This window comes from Nannospalax galili, unplaced genomic scaffold, assembly GCF_000622305.1.
Source record: "Nannospalax galili isolate Female #2095 unplaced genomic scaffold, S.galili_v1.0 scaffold160, whole genome shotgun sequence".
NCBI classification, from domain to species: domain Eukaryota; kingdom Metazoa; phylum Chordata; class Mammalia; order Rodentia; family Spalacidae; genus Nannospalax; species Nannospalax galili.
Window position 1 is genome coordinate 2763102 of NW_008346900.1, and position 21457 is coordinate 2784558.

Consider the following 21457-nt stretch of genomic DNA (forward strand, 5'->3'; position numbering starts at 1 on the left):
TGGTTGATTTTGAGTCAGGCTCTCATTATGTAGTCCTGACTGGTCTGGAAATCACTATGTAGACCAGCGTGGCCTGAAATTCAGAGATCAGAGATCTACCTGCCTCTGCCTCCCAAGTGCTGTGATTAGAGATATATGCCACAACACATAGCCCAATAAAATATTTTTTAAAAAAATAAAAATAAAAAAGATAAAATAGAAGATGGATGTGGTGGTACATGCCTTTAGTCCTAGCACTTGGGAGGCAGAGGGAGGCAGATCTCTGAGTTCAAGGCCAGCCTGGTCTACATAATGAGTTCCAGACAGCTGGGGCTACAGGGAGACCCTGTCTCAAAAAAAAAAAAAAGGACCAAAAATAAAAAGATAAAATAGTTGACTTAACATATGTAAATTTGACCTCAGTATTTAAAATTGGAGCTTCACAGTTTCTATATATTGTTATTTTAGTGATTTTAATTTGTTTTCTAGCTTATTTTTGAACATCTGCTCATCTATATCTTCAAAACATCTGGCTGATTTTAATTGGGATTACATGAAATCTGCAAATCATCTTGGCAGGGATTGGTGTGTTGACTTGAGTTGGAGTCTGCAGTTACAGGCTCTTTGAGTTCTTTTCTCAGAATGCCATTTACATTTTTATACTCTAAGGGCTGGAGAGTTAGCTCAGTCAGTAAAATGCTTGCTGTGCAAACGTGAGGACCTGACTTCAATCCCAGTACCCACTTAAAAAGTCAAGCATGGTGGCACACACTTGTAATCTTGATACTGGGGGTGTAGAGACATGTGGATCCCTGGTGCTGGCTGACTAGCCATTTTAGTCCAATTGGTAAAACCCAGGTCCTAATGCAAGACCTTGTCTCGATAAACGAAGTGGACAGCTCCTGAGGAATGATATCTGCTGTTGACCTCTGCTCTCTACACATACATACACATACACATAAAGCCAGGCATAGTGGTGCTCACATTTAATCCCAGCACTTGGGAGGCAGAGGCAGGCGATCTCTGTGAGTTCAATGCCAGCCTGGTCTACATAGTGAGTTCCAGGACAGCTGGGGCTACAGGGAGACCCTGTCTCAAAAAGATAAAAAAAATTTTTTCTCAGGTCAATATGGTGGCACACACCTTTAATCCCAGCACTCAGGAAGCAGAGGCAGGTGGATCTCTAAGAGATTGAGGCCAGCCAGGTCTACATATCGAATCATAGAACAGCTGGGGCTACATAGTGAGACCCCGTCTCAAAAAACAATTCTTTTCTGCTTTCAACTGATGTTGGTGTCGAGACACATACTGATTTCTGTGTGTTGATTTTGTAACTTGCAATCTTGCTACCCTCACGGGATCATCAAATTACTTTCTTTGTAGATTCCTTGAGATCTTTTCTTCCCCCCCTCCTTGAGATCTTCTAAGAGACAATCATGATACCTATTAATAGAGGTAATTTCACACCTTCATTTCCAACCTCCACGCCTCTTACTTGTTTCCATGTGGCTTTTTTCTCCCTCAGACCTCCTGAGCTATGGAATAATTGTGGCAACAGTGGACATCCTGCTCCCAGGCATTGGAGGAAAAGTGTGAGGTTGGCTATAAAAACTTCATCCACACTCCTCACTAGACTGAAGAGACTCTTTTCATTTTCTGTTTTGTGGCCAGAATTTGTCATGAATGGATAGATACTGAATTTCATCCAACACTGACTCTCCAGTATTTGATATGAATGTTCACAGTTGCTTGTTGATGCATTTTTTACAATGGCTGCTTTAAAGTCTTTGTAGGAAAATTCCAACATCTGTGTTATCTTGAAGCTGGTGTTAGCTGCTTGTTACTTCCTGTGTGAGCTGAGATTTTCCTGGTTCTTTTCTGCTGAGTAATTTTGGATTTTATCTTGAAATTCAGCATTTCTGATGAATAAACAATTTTTCGATGGGGTTGGAGAAATGGCTCAGTGGTTAAGAACACTGGCTGTTCTTGCAGAAGACCCAGGTTCAAATCCCAGCACCCACATGACAGTTAACAACTCTCTGTAACTCCAGTTCCAGAGGATCTGAAAGCCTCGTCTGTCATCCACAGGCATTGCATCACACAGGTGCACTTACCTACATGCAGGCAATACACGCATACACATAAAATAAAAATAAAAATAATATTTTTGGCTTGTTGAATGCCTTTGGGTGAAATCCAGAGCATTAGGCTGGGCGTGGTGGTATATGCCTGCAATCCCAGCACTCAGGAGGTAGAGTCAGGAGGATCAGGAATTCAAGGTTATCCTTAACTACAGTCCATGTTAGAGGCCAGCCTGGGCTATGTGGGACCGTGTCTCAGAAGAAGAAAGGAAGAAAAGGAGGGAGGAAGGAAAGGAAGGAATTCAGAGCATGAAGTGGACACTTGGGACAGTGCCGCCCAAGTTGATCATTGCATTTAGGAAACATGACCTGTGTATACCTACAGAAGCCAGATGTTGACGTCAGGTGTCTTCCTTGATCGCTACCACCTTATTTTGAAACACAGTTTCTCACTTAAACCCAGAGCTCACTAATTCAGCTAGTGTAACTACCCAGCTTGCTCCAAGGATCCCCTGTCTCCATCTCCTAAGCACTGAGATTACAGGCAGGCCACCACTCCAACCTGGCATTTAAATGCGTGCTGGTGATCCAAACTCAGGTCCTTACACTTATGTGGCTGTACCCACTGAGCCATCCCCTGGAAGTCCTTTTTTTTTTTTTTTCGGTCTTTTTTGAGGCAGGGTCTTCACTGTATCCCTAGCAGGCCTGGAATTCACCATATAGAGCAAGGTGACCTTGATCTCACAAAGATCTGCCTGCTTCCCAAGTGCTGGGATTAAAAGTGTGCCATAACACACAGCAGCCCCTGGAAATCTTTTAAATTACTCCATAGTGTTTATTGGAGGTCTACAACATGACATATTCTACTTACCCACTGGGAATTCAGTGGTGGGAATCCACAGGTGCACTCTCTACCACTATATATCTTGTTTAACCAGCAAGTAAACATGTTAGACTATTTCCAGCAGGTAAAAAAAAAAATGCTATGAATCATGATAGCATGTATCTTGTTGTGTTTTGTTTTTGAGACAAGATCTCACTATGTAGCCTAGGCTAGCCTGGACCTTGTAATCATCCTGCCTTAGTCCCCTGAGTGCTATGATTACAGGTATGTGCTACCTGAGTGTTTGCATATTTATTTGTGTGTGTGTGTGTGTGTTGTTGTTGTTGTTGTTGTTGTTTTGTTGTTGCTGTTGTTGCTACAGAACCCTGGGCCTTGTGCACGCTGGGCAAACACTCATACACTGAGCTACTTCCCTACCGAATACTAGCTTTTATTGCACACTTAGCATGTATCAGTCATAGATATGAGCATTTATAAGGAAACTTCCTAACCTCAAAAACAGCCCACTGTATGAATTACTTTCCCACTTTATAGACAAAAAGCTAAAGAACTGAGAGGTTGCTGACCATGGTTACCCCTTCACATGGCCACAAAAGTGCCCCCCACACAGCAAGCATTTATTAAATATTAGTCAACTAATATGGTGACTTCATCTAGACGGCACCAGCTCCCACCAAAGAGTCAGGCAGCCAGCAGCTGCCCAGGACAAAGAGTCTTCTGACCTCTCAGCAATGGGGCAGGTGCTGGACCATTGCAAACACAGCATTCCCCAGAAACAGACCAGGAAGCCATGAGGGTGCTGATCCTGTCCTCATGTTTGGCAGAGCGCCCATGTCCATCCCAAATGACCACAGCAGGACTAGAACACAGGTGGCAACCACAATCCTGCTCCCTCATTATTGAGCAATGGCCAGGCCTATGCAAGCAGGTGCCTCTTCCAAGGCACCATCATTCGTCTCACTGGGAGAGAGGGGCAATGCTCAGGAGTGGCAGGTGGCAAGTGGGTGTCACAGTGCTGACTCAGAGTCCCAGTCTTTCCTTTCCACTCTATGGGAAACCTTGATCATCATCCACTTGGATCTGAGATATGCTCACCAGTGTCATCCATGCAGAGACCACATCCAGGCAGCAACCTGAGCCCAACCAGCCTCTGTGCGGCATACCGGTAGTGGTCTCTCACATATGTAGATTTTCTGCCTCCATTTCTTGTAGTTGGAGACCAAGGTTCATGTCACTTCCTGCTCCTATATCCTGACCCAGTGCCCAGTGCAGATGCTGAAGCCCTCAAACACTCCAAATCTGCCAAGTGGAGAAGGGATGGTGGTCCCTGCTTGTCCTTCCTGCTTGCAGGTGTCCCCTCTGCCCGTGGACACTCATGGGAGAAGCTGAGAGCAGCAAGTGAGCTGCTGGCTAGATCAAGTGGCCAGTGAGAGGGAAAGCCTCAAGGCTCTGGACCCTAGCTTCCCAACATGAGCCACAACTCTGGGACAGGTCAGCAGCTACTCAGCAGGACAAGAACATGAACCATCCTCACTAGGCACCTCAGAGGAGTTAAGAAAGGACTGGGGGTCTATCCTGAGGTCATAGCAAGCAGTCTGCACAGAGGCTAGGAGCTGGCTAAGGACCAAGCCCCTTAGCCCCATTCCCTATACTGACCAACATGCATCCCTATGGCCTGCTAATGGGGAGGCACCACCCAACTCCCACCTCCTGTGTGACTTGCTCTTCTCCAGTTTAATTTTTAAATTCTATTACTGCATTATTTTATGTGTATGTGTGCATACATACAGTGATGATTTCTGTAGGCATAGGTGCTACGGTGTGCTTGTTTCTTTCAGAAGACAACTTTGTGTTTGTGGAGCTGTTTCTCTCCATCCACCTTTATGTGGGTTCCAAGGATCAAACTCAGGTCACTAGACTTGCCTGGCAAGTGCCTTTACCCAGTGAACCATCTCATCTGCTTATATTTCTCCACTTTAAAGAAAGAACACCCCCATGGAGCTGGAGAGACGACAGCCTAGTGGTTAAGCATACTGGCTGCTCTGGTTCCCAACACTTATATGACAGCTAACAACCCTCTGTAACTCCAGTGCCAAGGGATCTGACGCCCTCTTCTGGCCTCCACAGGCATTTCATGTCCATGGTACACTTACATATGTGTAGGCAAAACACTCATACACATAAAAAATAAAATGAACTTTTAAATAAATTTAAAAAAGAAAGAACACCCCTCCTTCCCATGCTCATCAAGGAGTTGATGAGGGAGTCAGTTACCCCTCCCACCCAATCAGTCGACCTTAGCTGCATGTGGATGAGGGGCTAAGGATATATGAGCCAAGAACACCATGAGGCACCTTTCTTTCCATTTTGTGCCACTATCAGGAAGTCACAGGATCTACATGAGTGTGGACTTTCCAGCACAGCTGTAAATGAGGGGGACACTCACTCTTCTGTAAATAAATCCCCACCCTATGTCTGTCAACAAGCCCAATAAACTTGTTAGGATTTTCAAAAAGAAAAAAGAACAGAGCTAATGGAAACCTTCACTAGTCCACCAAAGTTGATCCCATGTTGGCAAATCCTTTGGTCTTTGATTTCTCATTCCTATTTTCCCCCCTTAAGCTTCATTGTATATATATTTTTTTATGTAACCTGCTTCAAGTTATTTCCGGAAAAAAAATGTGTTAAAATTGTCTCTTTGGAATAAAAAAAGGGGAAATAATAATAATAAAGAAAGAAAAAATACCCCAAAGCTGGGAATGATGGTGCATGGTTTCTAGACTGGGTTAAACTGCAGACACAGGTAACCAGCTGCCTCATGCTTCTGCTGCCGTGGCATCCTGCCATGGTGAATTGTACGCGGGAACTGTGAGCCAAAGTAAACCTTTAAGTTCCTTTTCTCAGGCATTCTATCACAGCAAGAGGAAACTAATACAGTGAGCGAAGGGTTACTTACAGAAGTGTAGGTGACTGAAGCAGACATCACCAAAAGGCTCACATCTGCATGGAAGACACGTCACAAAAGCTGCATGACTGGAGTTCCGTGTTTGCAAACAGCTCTACTGGAGTCTCCTCACCTCCAGCAACTGTTTACTGCTTATAGGATCTGGAGAAGAGTGTGGTGGTCCCCTCTTATGAGTTCCTATAACTTTCTGGGTTTTGTGAGCCTACTTGTTTCCATTCTAGAGGTAATATTTCACTACAGAAAACAGCTAACAGCCATAGGAGATGTCTACACGTTTGGCCAGAACCACTAGGATGGGATAAGGGATGAGACCCTAGTGTCCAAGGGAAGATCCAGCCTTGAGCTACAGATCTGTCAGAGACTGCAGCACACACAGCAGTGAAGTAAACCTGGTTTTGCAAGAAGTCTCACCCTCCTGAGGTCACCTGGACTAGCCAATCAGCCTTATCAGTAACGCTCAGTGACCCTACCCATTTCTGCTGCTGCTGTACGGTCAACTGTCCCTTAGACCTTATACCTTGCCTGTGTCATACCTCTCAGTCAGCCCCTCCACTGGGCCACCTCTTAATTAATTTTTATTTTACGTGTATGAGTGTTTTGCCTGCATGTATGTAAGTATACCACATGTATGCAATGCCTGCAGAGGACAGAAGAGGGGTCAGATTCCCTGGAACTGGAGTTAAGGACAGTTTAGCCACCGTGTGGATGTTGAAAACCGAACCTGGGTCCACTGAAGAGCAACCAGTGATCTTAACCACTGAGCCACCTCTCCAGTCCCCCTGTCCACCTCTCGTCTGGTTTCCCATGCCTGGCTCAGTGTTTGCACAGAGTATACCTCAACAAATCCAAGCAAAGAACACACAGAAAGGGGACCCTGCCAGGACCTCTACGACCTTGGAAGCATGAGCACCTCCCTCATGTTCCTCAGGCCCTAGGCCAGTTGGGGTTCTTTCTCCCTGAGTGCCCATGAAAGCTAACCCATTGTCAGTTACAGGAGCAACACAGAGCTGGCATATGGTTCTCTCAGTGCCCACAGGGATGCTGATGACTGCCTGGGAAGGAAAGGTAGGCCAGGGTATGCTCCCAGACCCAGGGCTCCAAGAATCTGACTGATTCCACAAAATTAGAGGTCTCTGAGCAACAGTGCCAACCTCTGCCTGCATCTACCTTAGATGCCTCTCTCCGCATCTCCTGGGCCCCCAAGTCTTCCCACAGTTGGTATCCCATCTTCTACCATCCTTCTCCAAGTACCAGGATGGGGGGTATGGGGGGGACAGGATGGAGCTTTCAGAACCACCGGGGCTATGAGGAGGACACAGCCCCCCTTCCCAGCTTCCCAGGGGTGGGCCAGTCCCTGAAGGGCCCTTGGGGGCTTCACCATCTAGGGAACCCAGCTGATGGAGGGAGATGCTGTTGCGGGGACTTGTAAAGAGGAAGCTGCCCTTTCTGCTTATATGAATTGGACAGACCCACCCAGCAAAGGGCCAGAGTGGGGCACTGCGGGGGGCGGGGTGGAGAGGAAACTAAGCCTGCGGGGAGGGACGCAAGCCGCAGGCAGCAGCAAGCGCAAACAAGCGCATCAGACAGGCTACTCCAGGTCGTAGAAGGTGGCACGGTATGAGGGGCACGGATCCAGCAGGAGAATCTTTTATTTTTATTTTATTTTTTTAGACAAAAAAAATCTCACTATGTAGTCCTGGCTGGTCTGGAACTCGCCTATGTAGATGGGTCTCGAATTTCAAATCTGCCTGCCTCTGCCTCCGGAGTGCTGGGATTAAAGCTGCGGGCCACGATGCCCCTCCAGGCAGGAGATTCTTTAATACTCTAAACCGAGGCCAGGTGATCCCATTTCTGCCAGGCGGAGATGGATTTGGCATAGAGCTGGACCACCGAAGTCTGACTAAGGCGGCTGGGGCCAGGGCAGAACCTCGCAGAGTCCGGCAGAGCTGGGGCGAGACCTAAAAGAAAGGGAAGGGCCTCGCGCTCCCCAGACGAACCTAACTTGGACGGGGAGGCAAAAGCCCGAGGGCAGCCGCGCAGGGTCTCCAGGGCGCGGCCTCCCCGGGATCGGGCGGGAACTCGCTCCCGCTCCGCCCGAGCAAGGCGTCTCCAGCGACGCGTCTGTGGTCCGCGCGTGCGCATTTGCACGCGCTCCGTAGCTTGGCTGCCGCCCGGGGCCTCCGGTTGCAAATGGGCTCCGAGGCCTAGCGTCCCCGTCCCCGCCACTCGTGACCGTGTGCCGAAGCCCGCGAGGGGTCGCCGCCGAGGTGAGGGCGGTGCCGGGCGGGCGGGGGCGGCGCGCGGTTCCCGGTGCCCAGGCCGAGCGCACACAGAGCGCCTTTGTCCGGCGGCTCAGCTGGCCAAGGCTGGTTGGAGCCGCCGAGAGGCCCACGGGGCGGAGCGGGGCAGGGGCGCCGCTCGCATTGCGCACCCACTCCCGGGTGCAGTGACCGGCCTGCACCCCGCAGGTCTCGCAAGCCCCCGGCCTTGAAGCATGGCGGCTATCCCCTCCAGCGGCTCGCTCGTGGCCACCCACGACTACTACCGGCGTAAGTAACCCCACGCCGACCCTGCCCGGAGCCGGGCCAGGGCAGGTAGTTGATCGTTGTCTCCTCCCCAGGCCGCCTGGGCTCCTCGTCCAGCAACAGTTCCTGCGGAAGTACCGAGTACCCCGGGGACGCCGTGCCCCACCACCCGGGTGAGTGCAGGTCCTTTCCTGGGGCTGATACGCCACCTTTGCAGCTTCGTGGGACGGCCGCATCGTGACCCTCTTGCTTTTCTCAGGTCTCCCCAAAGCCGACCCAGGCCACTGGTGGGCCAGCTTCTTTTTCGGGAAGTCCATTCTCCCTTTAATGGCCACAGTGTTGGAGTCCCCTGAGCAGTGAGTCCATCTTTCCTGAGGTTGTGGGGCGGCCCAAGCAGAGCAGCTTCTGACCCACTGACCTGTGCGCTCCCTACAGCTCAGCAGAATCCCCCCAGGCTTCCAGCAGCATGGTCACCAGTGGCCTGGTTCCCGAAACTATGAGGAAGCAGCCAGTTAGCAAGCCTGGCCAGGCCAACACCAGGCCCAGTTCCTGACCTGGCTGAACCATCAGCCCACCCAGGCCTCTGTGGTGCTAGGGTGCAGCCCTGCCTACCCTCCCTGCCCTGGACAGACACCAGCAGGAGCTGGAGAGAGCCCCCCGCCCATGCACTGAGCTTTCCTGACCCAGTAACTGTGCCTTGCACCAAGCAGAAAATAAACTCCCAGCAGCAGTCCTTCCCATGGTGTGTCTTTGGCATTGCTGAATCCAGCCTTACTGCTGGGGGCTGATCTGCTCCCAGGCCTTCTTGAGGTCTCCCTTGGGGCCCTCCCGGTAACACACACATCACAACCACACCTCACCATGTCTGGTGGTAAAATGTCTACCCGAGTGTACCTGGCCAAAAGTCTGGAGTGCTTCTACTTCTGCGGATCCCAGGGCAGCAGGTTGGCTGCTAGGTAGACCAGGGGAGGCTGGGGTTCTCAGCTAAAGGGACCTGGTGCCCTAGGAAAGAGCCTGGTGGATAACCTTGGTCAGGCCCTCCCAGCTACCTCTTGCATGGCTATCTTCAAGTCTGGGAGCCCCAGCACCCATTGAGAAATACGGAGTTCCTGCCACAGTTAGTCCAACTTTGGTCTGAGAGCACAGGAGCTGGGGAGGATGGCTTAAGCCAGCAGAGTAGGAGTCTTGTGTGAGACACAGCAGGCCTTCTGTATTGTCCCTTGGGAGCTGAGGCCTGTACCTCTGACAGTTGAGCCTCCCTTCTGCCCATCCTCAGGGTGTCCAGGTGGCCTGTGGTATAGTGCCCAGACTCCTGAGCAAGTTGCAGATGGAGGAGGCTTTTTCCCACCTTGGATAAACCCAGAACAGAGAGGTTGTTCCACTCAGACCACAGTGTCCAGACAAGGCCCACATAGCTGCTAGTGGAAGCTGCCATTATCATAGGAAGCCAAGGATAGCCAACAGCTCTGGGCAACATGAGCAGTGCTCCATCTCCCATCTACTCTGTCCCCAGAGTCCCCTCCCCACAGGCTTCTGGTCTACAGACTGAAGTCACATGGGTTTCAATTTTGTGAATTGTGGTTTCTCTGAAGTCTTACCAGGTTGCCCAACTGCAGCTGGCAGAGCTGGGAATAGGCCATTTTAGTGACTCTAGAAGGCTGAGATATAGTTGAAAATACCAGTTTAGAGAGTGGTCATCAGATATTAAAGGAAAGAATTTGGGAACCACTCTGGCTCTCAGGTGATAAAACCTCAAAATAGGCCAGGCATGACACATACCTTGAATCCCAGCACTCAGAAGGCAAGTGGATCTCTGAGTTAGAGATCAAAAATGAAGAAGGAAAAAAAAAAAAGATACCTCAGAACAGGAGGGTGCACTGTAGCTTCTGAAACAAGCCCACAATGACACCCACCTCCCATTCTCAGACAAAGTCAGGCTGATCTCTTCACAAAGTAAGTTTGGTCTCAACATGTGACCTGATTGTTTACACAGTGCAGCAAAACAGTACTGACTAAGTACCTGTGTCTGTGTGCTGGGACTTTGTTCCCCAGAACCTCAGACTTTGGAAGCTTGTCTAGGCTAGGCAGCCACACCCAAGTTGCACTACCAGGTTTTTGCAGCAGCATCTGGGTTTGGGTGGGTCCACCTGTACAAGTCATCCTTTCTCATAGTAAAACAGCCATGTATTCAAGGGAGTAGGCCAGTTCTTCCCACAAGGCCTTGATACCATGAAATCGGCCTTAGCTGCTAAAGTTTTCAGTCTACCTAACACAAAAACATTCTAGCCAAAGCTTTGGTAAGGCAGTCAGTTTCCAAGAGAAGAGCTAGTCAGGGTTACACAAATAACTATCACTGTGAAAACAAAACACCTGGGGATGTGTGATCACTCAGTTGGTAAAGTGCTTGCCTTGCAAGCATGAAGACCTAAGTTCAACCCTCAGAACCCTGGGGGAGGGGTGGGGGCGGCGGGAAGCCAGATGCAATTAGGAGCACCTATAATCCAGTGCTGGAGAGGCAGAGACAGGCAGATCCCTGGGGCTAGCTGCCCATCCACTCTAGCATAATTGGTGAGAGATCCTCCCTCTAAAAAGAAAGTGGATGTGGGCAGCTCATGCCTTTAATCCCAGCACTTGGGAGGCAGAGGCAAGTGGATCTCTGTGAGTTCGAGGCCAGCCTGGTCTACGTATCAAGTTCCAGGCCAGCTGGGGCTACAGAGAGACCCTATCTCAAAAAGACCAAAAAAAAAAGATTGTCTCTGAGGAACAACACCTAAAGATGCCCTCTGACCTACACACACAAATAAAACTGCACACAGGAACACGGGCAAAACAATACCTGGTGGCACGTTGTAGCTTCTTGAAGAAGCAGGAAGGAGAGAAATAGTGCTCCATTCACAAAGGTGTTTTACCATTTGATGTAAACTGGAGAGAAAGGGAAAGATTTAAGTCAGGAAAACAAAACTGCTGCAGAACCAGCAAAATGTTAGTTGTTTAAAAAAAATTTAAAACATGCCAGACATGCCTTTAATCCCTCTAACCCTGGGGAGGCAGAGGTAGAGGCAGGTGGATCTCTGAGGCCAACCTGGTCCACATAGTGACTTCCAGGGAGGCTGGGACTAGGCAAACTCAAAAAAAAAATTTTTTTTTTTTAAACACCAGTTCACTCAGTCATAGGTAATGAGTTCTTGCTCTGACTCATCTTAGGATGGCAGTGAGCCCACCATTTTCTTTGGTAGAGATAGAGAAACACTGCAATGATAGTGTTACCAATGTTAGAAATAAAATCCAAGCCGGGCATTGGTGGTGCACACCTTTGATCCCAGCACTGGGGAGGCACAGGCAGATGGATCTCTGCCAGATCAAGGCCACCCTAGTCCACATCAGGACTTCCTGGCAGGCTGGGACTAGGCAGATCCTGTCAAAACAACAAAAGGGTGTCGTGTGTGGTCAGTCAAATCTAGTAAGTACACACAAGATTTGGAAGCTTAGGGGGCTTTTCTCCCTAATGCAAGAGAACTGTTTTTTCCCCCATCGGCTGGGGTCTGACTCAGTCTTTCCCAGTTGGCTGATTTGATAGTTTAAGAGAGTTGGCTCAGCTTGAAAACTCAGTTTGATAAGACCTTGGTTATCTATTTAACCTAAGTGAAAAGGTGTTGGAAAGAAAATCTAGACAGTTACTTGGTTGTGAACAAAACTCTGCCTTGAGTAATCAAAAACCTAGTCACAGACAGCATGAACGAAGCACGAGCTCCTTTAAACACAAACTTGTTAACTAGGCCAGTTACTTGAAGTCAACTTAGTCTTTTAAGGCTGTAAGTTAGAACTTGTAAATTGATATCTTTCATAATACCAAAACCAAACTCCAGTTTTGTATCATTTTGTATTATTACTAAAATTATTTCTTACTGGGTTTTTTTGTGTTGTTGTTTTGGTTTTTTGGGGTTTGTTGGTTTTGTTTTTTTTTTTGGCAATGGTGGGGTTTTCTTTTTAAAAAACAGGCCTCATGTATCCCAAGCTGACTTCAAACTTGCTATGTAGCCAAGGATGACCTTGAACTTATTTCCTGCTTCTACCTCTTGGATGCTGAAATTACAAGTATGCATCACCACACCTGGTTTAAGCAGTACTGGGGATGGAACCCAGGACTTCATGCATGCTAGGCAAGTACTCTACCAACTAAGTTATAGCCCCAGCCCCTAAGCTAGTTTAAAAGAACTTTATAAATAAATGCTTTTAGTCCTTAGTTTCAACCACACAAGATAAGATTCCTTTCCACCAATCCCTTGGGATACTTTAAAAAAATATGTACCCATCCAATTTTTCCCCCTTCCAACATTTTTCCTTTTCTTATTCTAGAACAAGTCCTATATTAGCTCAATAACAATCACTCTTTTCCTTTAGGAAACAAATTCTTTATAACTTTATGGGAAAATGGAGTGCCCCTTGTTTGCTTTGCACACAGATGATTTCCCTTGTTATTGCTAGTGGTTTGAATTACATAGATTATTTTGGGGGGGGTGGTCTTTTTGAGACAGAGTCTCCCAGTAGCCCCAGCTGACTTGGAACTCGCTATGTAGACCAGACTGGCCTGGAATTCACAGAGATCCTCCTGCCTCTGCCTCTGCCTCCCCAGTGCTGGGACTAAAGGCATGCACCACCACGCCCAGAGTAAAATATCTTTTTAAAAATTTATTTTTAGCTGGGCGTGGTGGTGCATGCCTTTAATCCCAGCACTTGGGAGGCAGAGGCAGGCAGATCTCTGTGAGTTTGAGGCCAGACTGGTCTACATAGCAAGTTCCAGGACAGCTGGGGCTACAGGGAGATCCTGTCTCAAAAAGACAAAAAAATATATATTTTTATTTTATGTGTATGAATGTTTGCCTGTGTGTATGTATGTGGACTACATGTGTGTAGTGTCTGCAGAGACCGGAAGGCTGGGTCAAAACCCCTGGATCTAGAGTTACTATTAGCTGACATGAAGGTGCTAGGAACCAAACCCAGGTGCTCTGCAAGAGCAGCAAGTGCTCTTAACAACTGAGCCATCTCTCCAGCCTCTGTAGGATGTCTTCCGAAGAGTAAAATTATTGTTGAAAAGTTCAGATAAGCTTTTACCGCATTTACAGTCCTTTATTCACTCGGCAGGCATGAAGCTTTCATGAGATATCAGTACTTAGTCCTGGTCCTGGGTTATTCTTGCTGACAAGTAGCAGATGTCACCAACTTCATAGGAGCAAAGACTACAAAAAACAGTCATATAGGGAGGGAGAGGCTGGAGAGAGCCTCCTGGGTTTTGGGTCCCGCCTCCTCCGGGAAGAGGAAGGAAGGGAGGAACTATGGCTGCCTCTTCACTATTCCTTTCCAGCGTGGAATATTTAGAGTATGCTTCCTGCCCCTTCATATCAGTAAACTGGAGGATGGTGCACATCTTCGATAGAAGTCCAGGACAATCTTCTGTGGGTCCTGGTCACGTCTGAGGAGCTCAGATGAGGTTCTCATACCTGGTGAAGCTTGAGAGTTTTTCACACAAAGTTTTGAAGGAAGGTCTCTGCTGAGGGTCCTGACCCCAACAACTGAGCATCAGTTTGTACACACTGGTTGGGCACTCCAGGGGGCAGGGCATGCGGTAGCCAGCGTCCACCCTCATGAAGGCCTCGTGGTTGGACATGCCTGTGGCCCATGAGAGAATTAAAGATGAAAAGCCAGGAGGCTGATGTGTACCCTCCACTCCTAGAAGTTACACCCAGCTGCCTTTGGCCCCTCCCTGGATATTTACTTTTGCAGCAATGCCTGTGGCCATGCCCTGAGCATTTCCTAGCCTACTGTCTGCTGCTGTTGCCCTCTCTCTGGTCAGTATGACTCCAGATCGTCGGCACTGGTACATGACCGATGATCCTGGATGCTCAGGAAATGGAGCAGGGGCAAGGTCTAAGGCCGTGGGAAGCACCACCCATCATGTCTGCCAGCCACTAAGACCTGTCCCCAACTCCACTTCAATACCTGCCCACAGTCAATGACACAGTCAGGGAAATACCTGGATAGGGTATCTGCCCCCTGCTGAAAATTTCATGGAGGAGAACCCCAAAGGACCAGACATCAGATTTGATCGAGTAGTGGCCTTGGGAGAGTGCCTCCGGTGCAGTCCATTTGTAGGGAATGTTGTAGTCATGGGAAAAGTAGATGTCCTCCTGCAATAGAATGGCCACAGGGGCAAATTAGGTGGGGCCCCTGATGCTGGAGATTGCTACCATCTGTACCTTTACCCCATTGCTTTCTGACCCACTGACACCACTCTGCTGTTAACAGAGGGAGCTTTTCTGACCCACTGACACCACTCTGCTGTTAACAGAGGGAGCTGCCATCAATGCTGCTCAATTCATGTCTGGGTCCTGGCATCAGAAGCACCAATTCCCTGGGATTCTGGGGGCTGGGAAGGAGCAAGGGTAGCGCTACAAAGTACAGAGACAAGAAAAGTTCAAGGTACACGGCCATGTCCAAGGTACCCAGAGTTGGCCCGGTATGGCACAAACAAGGCTGTGGCTGCGTGGGTGAAGCCATTCCCTTATCTGTCACCACCACCCTATCAAGAACCCATCTTGCCTGTGTCAGGGTCTAGTTCCAGGCTTGGGAGATGAAGCCCCAGACCCTGCTCTCAGCTTCCACCTCCCTCCTGGGGTCCTACCTTGATGAGCCTGGCCAGCCCAAAGTCCCCTACTTTGCAGATATTGTTCTCCCCGACAAGGATGTTCCTGGCAGCCAAGTCTCGATGGATATAATTCTGAGATTCCAAGTAGCACATGCCTTCAGCCACCTGAGATGCAAAGTCTGCCAGCTCCAAAATAGGCAGGGCTTTCTCATCAGAGTCTGTGGGATGACCAATGGTCAGAGTCAGTTGGCCAGGGCCCAGTCCCCATTTGTCTGAGCTATGCAGGCTCCTACAAAGGGCAGCTGGCCTGGCCCTTCTGCAATTATGTACTCAGAGCCAAAGAGCAGAATACATGTACCCTTTGCCCCATAACCTTTCTTGGAATCCTAAAGCAATCTGAGGGCAAAGACACTGCCTCAAGATATTCCTGGCATTGTGTGACCACTGAGTCCTCTGAATACTCCACAGCCGGCAAGTGCCACACCTACCGGGAGAATGCATTTAATTTCTGAAGACTTCTTCCTGCAAGATCTAGCTCATTATATGAAATGTGTAGACTACATAACTTTACTATTCCAAATGCTGGTGGTATGGACATCACCTATCCCAGGTTGTGGCCACTTCTATATTACCACATTTCCTCTTGTCTGAAGTTAGGTGACCAGCATCTCAACTGGTGGAGATTGTCTGGTTTTGGTGTTGGAGGAAACAGTGTCTATGTGTATTGCGGGTGAGTGTGCCCGTACCATCTATGAATGTCTGTAAGACATGTCAATGTCTTACATGTGTTTGTGTTCAAATGTGTATAAGTATGACAAGGCAGCGGCAGATCTCTGGGAAAGAGACACGCTGGGGGGCTGAAGGAGGTCTAGCAGGCTACACAGGGCAGAATTAGTGAGGTATGGGAATTCTTTCCTGTACTTATCTGTACTTTTTCAAATTTCACAATGAGCAGTTGGTAGATTTGTCTTTTTTGTTTGGTTTTTATTTTTGAGACAGGCTTTCACTATATAGCTCTCGCTGGCCTATAACTTGAGGTAGCATAGACCAGGTTAGCCTGGAACTCACAGAGATTTGCCTGCCTCTGCCTCTTGAGTGCTGGGATTAAAGGCTCAACACACCTGACAGATTTGTGATTTTTTTTGGGGGGGGGTCTTTTTGAGACAGGGTCTCCCTGTAGCTCCAGGTGACCTGGAACTCACTATGTAGACCAGGCTGGCCTTGGATTCACAGAGATCCGCCTGCCTCTGCCTCCTGAGTGCTGGGATTAAAGGCATGTACCACCACACCTGGCTTAGATTTGTGATATTTTAAGTCATTTATTTATTTTCTTACTATTTTCTACAGGTGTGATGTGTGTATGTGTGAGGGTACACACACTCTACAGTGCAAGTGTGGAGGTGAGAGGACAACCTTGGGTCTCAGTCTTCATCTTCAGTTTTGAGGCAGGGTCAAGGCTAGCTGTCCAGAGAATTTTCAAGGATCGTCCCATTGTCCCCTACCTCACTGTAGGAGCCTTGAGCCTTGGGATAACTGATATGTCCCCACACCCAGCTTTACATGGGTTCTGAAGATCCAAACTCGGGTCCTCACACTTGCATAGCAAGCATTTCACCCACTGAGCCATCTCACCAGCCCTCTTTTTTAATTTGTGTGTATGTTGGGAGAGATATGGTTGTTGTGTAGTGTGTCTACTTGTTACTGTGTGTATATCTGTGTGAACGTGGGGGGGGCAAAGGTCTTCAGGGTCTGTCTTTAATTGTTCTTCATTTTTAGTTTTTTTAAATCTTATATTTATTTTATGTGTATGAGTGTTTTGCCTGCAAGTATGTAGCTGTACCACATGCTTGCGATCAGATCCCCTGGAACTGGAGTTACTGACTGTTGTTAGCCACCATGTGGGCTGGGAACTGAACTCAGGTCCTCTTGAAGAGCAAGTGATTTTAACTACTGAGCCATCTCTCCAGCCCCATTCACCTTTAGTTTCTGAAACAGGGCTTTTGATGAACCTGAAGCTCACAGATTTGGCTTAGCTAAGTGGCCAATAAACTTCAAGGGATATGCCTATCCCTGGATCCCTCTTCCCCCAGTGGTGGAGTTATAGGTGCTCACAGTCATGCCTGGCCTTTTATGTGGGCTCTTAGGACCCAAACTTGAGTTTTTATGCTTGTGCAGCAGGCACTTTACTGACTGAGCCATCTCCTCCGTCCTCAAGCCATTTCGTAAAGCAAAAAGCTCACCTGGGAGCTTCTGACTGCAGTGCATGGGTGGAAGGGGCCACATTTCTATGACTCCTTCGTGTGTCTCCTGCCACTTCCAGCAAGCCTGTCACTTTCACCCCTGGGAAATGAGGGTGGGGCTTGCCACTTACCCCGCAGCAACTGCAGCAGGCTCCCCTTGGGCATAAGCTCCGTGATGATGTACACAGGGTCCCCTGCTGATGCCACGGCATACAGTGCCAGGATGTGCTTGTGCCTCAGCTTCTTCATGGCCTGGATCTCTGACTGGAAGGTATGCTGGTGCAGGAGGTTGTCTAAAAGACAGCAACCTCAGTGGGTACAGCCCTTGGCCTGTTTCCCAAGCAGGAGGCCCAGTCTCCCTGAAGCAGCTCAGGAAATGTGAGCAGCCCAGGAGGATGAAGGCCAGCCCCCAAGCTATGAGACCAAGGTTTCCATGACTTAGATCTTAGTGCCCCAAGCCTGGTGTCCATCTTCCCTCACATGTCCCACCCAGCAGGTCAGGGCTTCCCAGGTGGATGCTCCCAGGGTCTTGGCTTGACCTAATTTCTGAGGTGTGAGGTATAGAAGACCTGCCATCAAGGCTAGGATTTTAAGTGAATCTTTCAAATTTCCAGTGACTTCTTTGTATAAGAATGGGTACAACTGAAAGAAATCGTCCCCTCAGAGGTGCTGTTAGTGTATGTTGAGATCCCCACAGTGGGATGAATGCCCACTATAGGACTGGTTGGGAAGCAGCACATGAACAAGTGGACCCTGGCCTGGGTCTGCTTACCTCTGGAGATCACCTTCACAGCCACACGGACTTGACCTTTCCAGAGTCCTTCGAAGACCTCCCCGAAGTAGCCAGACCCCAGCTTCCTAGAGAGTGTGAATTCCTCCCTTGGCCTCTCCCAGTTAGCCCAGTGAGGCAAGGGCTCAGTTTCATGCTGGAGAGACAGAGAGGGGTATAAGGGGGTGCTAGTCGGGTCATCTAGCTTGTCCTCAAGAAGGACTTGCTCTGAGCCTCATGTGAGGAGCTCTGTTTATCCTTAAATTGGGCCATGTGCAGCTTGGCAGGGTCTAAGTCTCCTACTCAAAATGCCACTGACCTCATCCACCAAGGCCAGTGACTCCCCTTCAAGCTAGTGGCCAAAGTGACCCTTGTTACGAGGCCTACCAGATCTAGGACTTAACAAAAGAACAACTGAGCTCTGGTGGACCAATAAGAGGGCAACAGCCAAGGAGAATGTTGTCTACTGAGCCTCTCCACTCCCCTCCCTGTACTCCACCTGCGTGACCCTGAGCAGCTGTGTCACAGAGTAACCAGTGGCCTACCTTCCAGCAGGGCATAGTCAGCCGAAGGCCGTGAGACAGGCTCTGGGTTTTGTGGTAGTCCACAAGCTCAGGCAGACTGAGGAAGGACACTGCCTCATTCAGGTGCAGCCGGCCAGCCTCACTCTTCCAGATTCTGTAGTGTCGCACAGCCTGAGCATCTCGCACTGAGGCGGAATAGCCCACAAACCGGGACATGAGTAGGCAATCTTGCCCTGTGTGTCGCCCACCCCCACCAGTCCCTGCTCCCACCCTGGACCCTGCCCACACTTGACCACCTGGTACTCCTGTCACAAGCCAGGGTTGTTTCTGTTCCCTGCACTCCCAGGTTTTAAGATCATATGTAGAATGGAACACCTGTGGGACCAGGGCTTCCATGACACATGACAATGCCAGAGGCCATGGGAAAACCCCCAACCTAGGAAGGAGTGCCTGGCTTTTGGCCAGAAAGACTAGGTAAGGTGGGGTAACAGCCACATGAAGGGGTCAGGGCTTCCAATAGAAGAGGCATATGTCCCAGACTTCACAATCAGAGAGGAGGCAGGTCACCACGTAGCCTGGAAGACCTGGAGCAAGCAAAAGAAAGAAGAGGTCTGGGAAGCAGTACCTGAAAGGACATAGTCAGCTCCTGGCTTCTCGCTGACTCTGATTAGGAAGGCACCAGTTGAGTTGCCCTCAGCCTGCAGTCTGTGCATGGCCTCTGAGCGGGAGATATAACCGAAGAACCATCTGCAAGCCAGAGGGCAGCCTCAGTCTAGCTGACCCCAATCCCAGCCCTGCAGTCACCCTGTTTCTCAACTGCCCACTCCCCCCGCTACCTGGGGTCTTAGTCACCTTTGGCTGTTGTCTCACATTCCCAACCCTGACCAAACTGCCTCCCCCACGTGCTACCCCAACCCTGCAGGGACCTCTTTGCCTGTCGTGGACCCTGAAAGTCCTAAATGGCTGGTTCTGGACACCAGGAAAGGCCCTGGTGACCCAGAGGGGGATGGGCAGGCACTGCCTACCATCCTGCCCTGGATGACACCCATCTGTAGTCAGACTTCCCCACCAAAGGCCCGCAGTCCCATCATGTGAATGCCCCCCAATCTCTGATGTGGGGGGCCTGGAGCAGGCCAGGGAGGGGTCTGACAGCAACTCTCAGGAGCTGCCTCCTGTCTGTGCCTTGTATGCACATATGCACATGCTCACATGATCATGCACAGACATGCACTGATGCAAATGCACATGTGCTCACAGTGCATTGACACACGGACACTTGTGTGCACACATTTGTACATCCATGTACCCACATTTGCATATTTGCACAAGCATGCACACATACAGACAAGCACACCCTCATATGTGTGTGCAGTCACAATGCCACACCTGCACATGCGCTCCCATCCTAAAGCATTTACACACACTGGCTTCCATCACAAGGGGTGAGTGTGCCGGAACTACTGGTACGAGTCCGTGAGCTTCCCCAGGTGACCCCTGCCCAAGGAGTCTCCAACTCAAGAGCCGTCGGAACAAGACCCCACACAGGCCCTGAAGTTCAACCCCTCAGGTCCTGCAAAGCTAGAAAATCTCTCCCATTCACCACTCTGACCTCTTTGCTCCTTTTATTCCTCAACATGTGCTGGGTTCTCAGGGCCTCAGGGGCTTGGCTCCTGCTATGTCAGCCGCATGAGCCTTTTACATGTGCTATCCGCCTGCTTTGTTCTCTTCATGAGCTTATCTCGGGAACAGTCCCAGGTGTCACCCTATGTGCTCACAAGCATCCACATGCAATAGGTGCTCAATGTGAGTGGTGAGGAGTTGGAGTAGGGAGTGTCTCAGGAACAAAGCAGCAGGAACTGTCGGGCTCTTCTCAGCCTTAGCTCAGAGAAGCCTATACAGCTGGGTCCTCAGGTGGCTATGAACATGCCCACACCAGCCACCACTGTAGTTCCTCAAAGCCCCCTAGTGGCTCAACTGTGTGGGTGGTCAGGAACAGTGGCCCTGGGGTATTTGAGGGGACATAGAGACACCTACCATTGTGTTCGCTCCCACCATGCACCCCCAACAGGTGATAGGTAGGTGTGCCCCAGCAGCCTTCTGGCTCTCTTAACTAGGTCATACGTCTGGTTCTGGCTGTTTGGAAAGTGAACAAACTTTACTCCCCCAAAGGATCTCAGACTCCCACATGAATATTGTCACTGGCAGTCAGCTCCTAAAAAACCCACCCTGGACCTTTCTGTCCTGTTTGGGTCCTAGAAAAGCAGCACCCATGGCTGGGAAGTGGTCATGGGTGGGTCCAGAGGAGAGGTCCCATCCCCAGGTGTCACAGAGAGGTATGACCCCTTCAGCCCCCTGTGTAACAATGATGATGAAGTCCAGATGAGAACCAGCTAGATGCCTAGCTGGGGTCTCATACCCCTGGTCTCCCTGGTCTACCCCTCCCCCTGTGCCAGCTCTCCAGGGCCACTTACGGCTCAGACCCCACAGTTTCCTTCTCAGCCAGGTAGTTGTAGGGCACGTAGCCCTCAGCCAAGGCCCCACCTGCCTCATCCAGCAGGGTGGCCCACCACCACTGCTCTTCCTTCCTGGTCACGTAGAAAAGGTCCCCTGCCTGGAAGCTCAGCTCTTCATCTGTTCGGGCCTTGAAGTCCCAGAGGCCTATGTATTTAGGGCCCAGGTGGACCTCGTTCCGAGACACCATGGCAAGCTCAGTGGCAGAGTCAGTTGTGGGCTGGCTGTGGACACCTGCCTCTGGGAAAGGCAGGTGAGGCTTCCCACAGCAGGTTAGTCACACCTACTTCCTTATGACAGGTAGCAGGGCAGTCATTCCCAGCACCCACTGGGGATAACTTATCCTGGCTCTACCCAAATGTCCCCTCTGGCCCCT

At 49.6% G+C, this 21457-nt stretch overlaps 2 protein-coding genes across 2 annotated transcripts; one reads left to right on the forward strand and one right to left on the reverse strand.

Annotated features, from left to right (window-relative positions):
* Positions 1–7984: 7984 nt before the first annotated feature.
* Ppdpf (pancreatic progenitor cell differentiation and proliferation factor) lies at positions 7985–9132 on the forward strand. The gene is made up of 5 exons (XM_008843276.3): positions 7985–8136; positions 8338–8418; positions 8490–8567; positions 8654–8750; positions 8830–9132. The coding sequence occupies exons 2-5, from the start codon at positions 8364–8366 to the stop codon at positions 8945–8947; spliced, it is 348 nt and encodes a 115-aa protein (XP_008841498.1). The 5' UTR covers positions 7985–8136; positions 8338–8363; the 3' UTR covers positions 8948–9132.
* A 4255-nt stretch (positions 9133–13387) lies between these two features.
* Ptk6 (protein tyrosine kinase 6) lies at positions 13388–21271 on the reverse strand. The gene is made up of 8 exons (XM_008843277.2): positions 21042–21271; positions 19196–19317; positions 18592–18755; positions 18050–18203; positions 17409–17570; positions 15074–15255; positions 14426–14579; positions 13388–14061 (listed from the first exon to the last, which is right to left on the reverse strand). The coding sequence occupies exons 1-8, from the start codon at positions 21269–21271 to the stop codon at positions 13874–13876; spliced, it is 1356 nt and encodes a 451-aa protein (XP_008841499.1). The 3' UTR covers positions 13388–13873.
* Between the last annotated feature and the right edge of the window lie 186 nt (positions 21272–21457).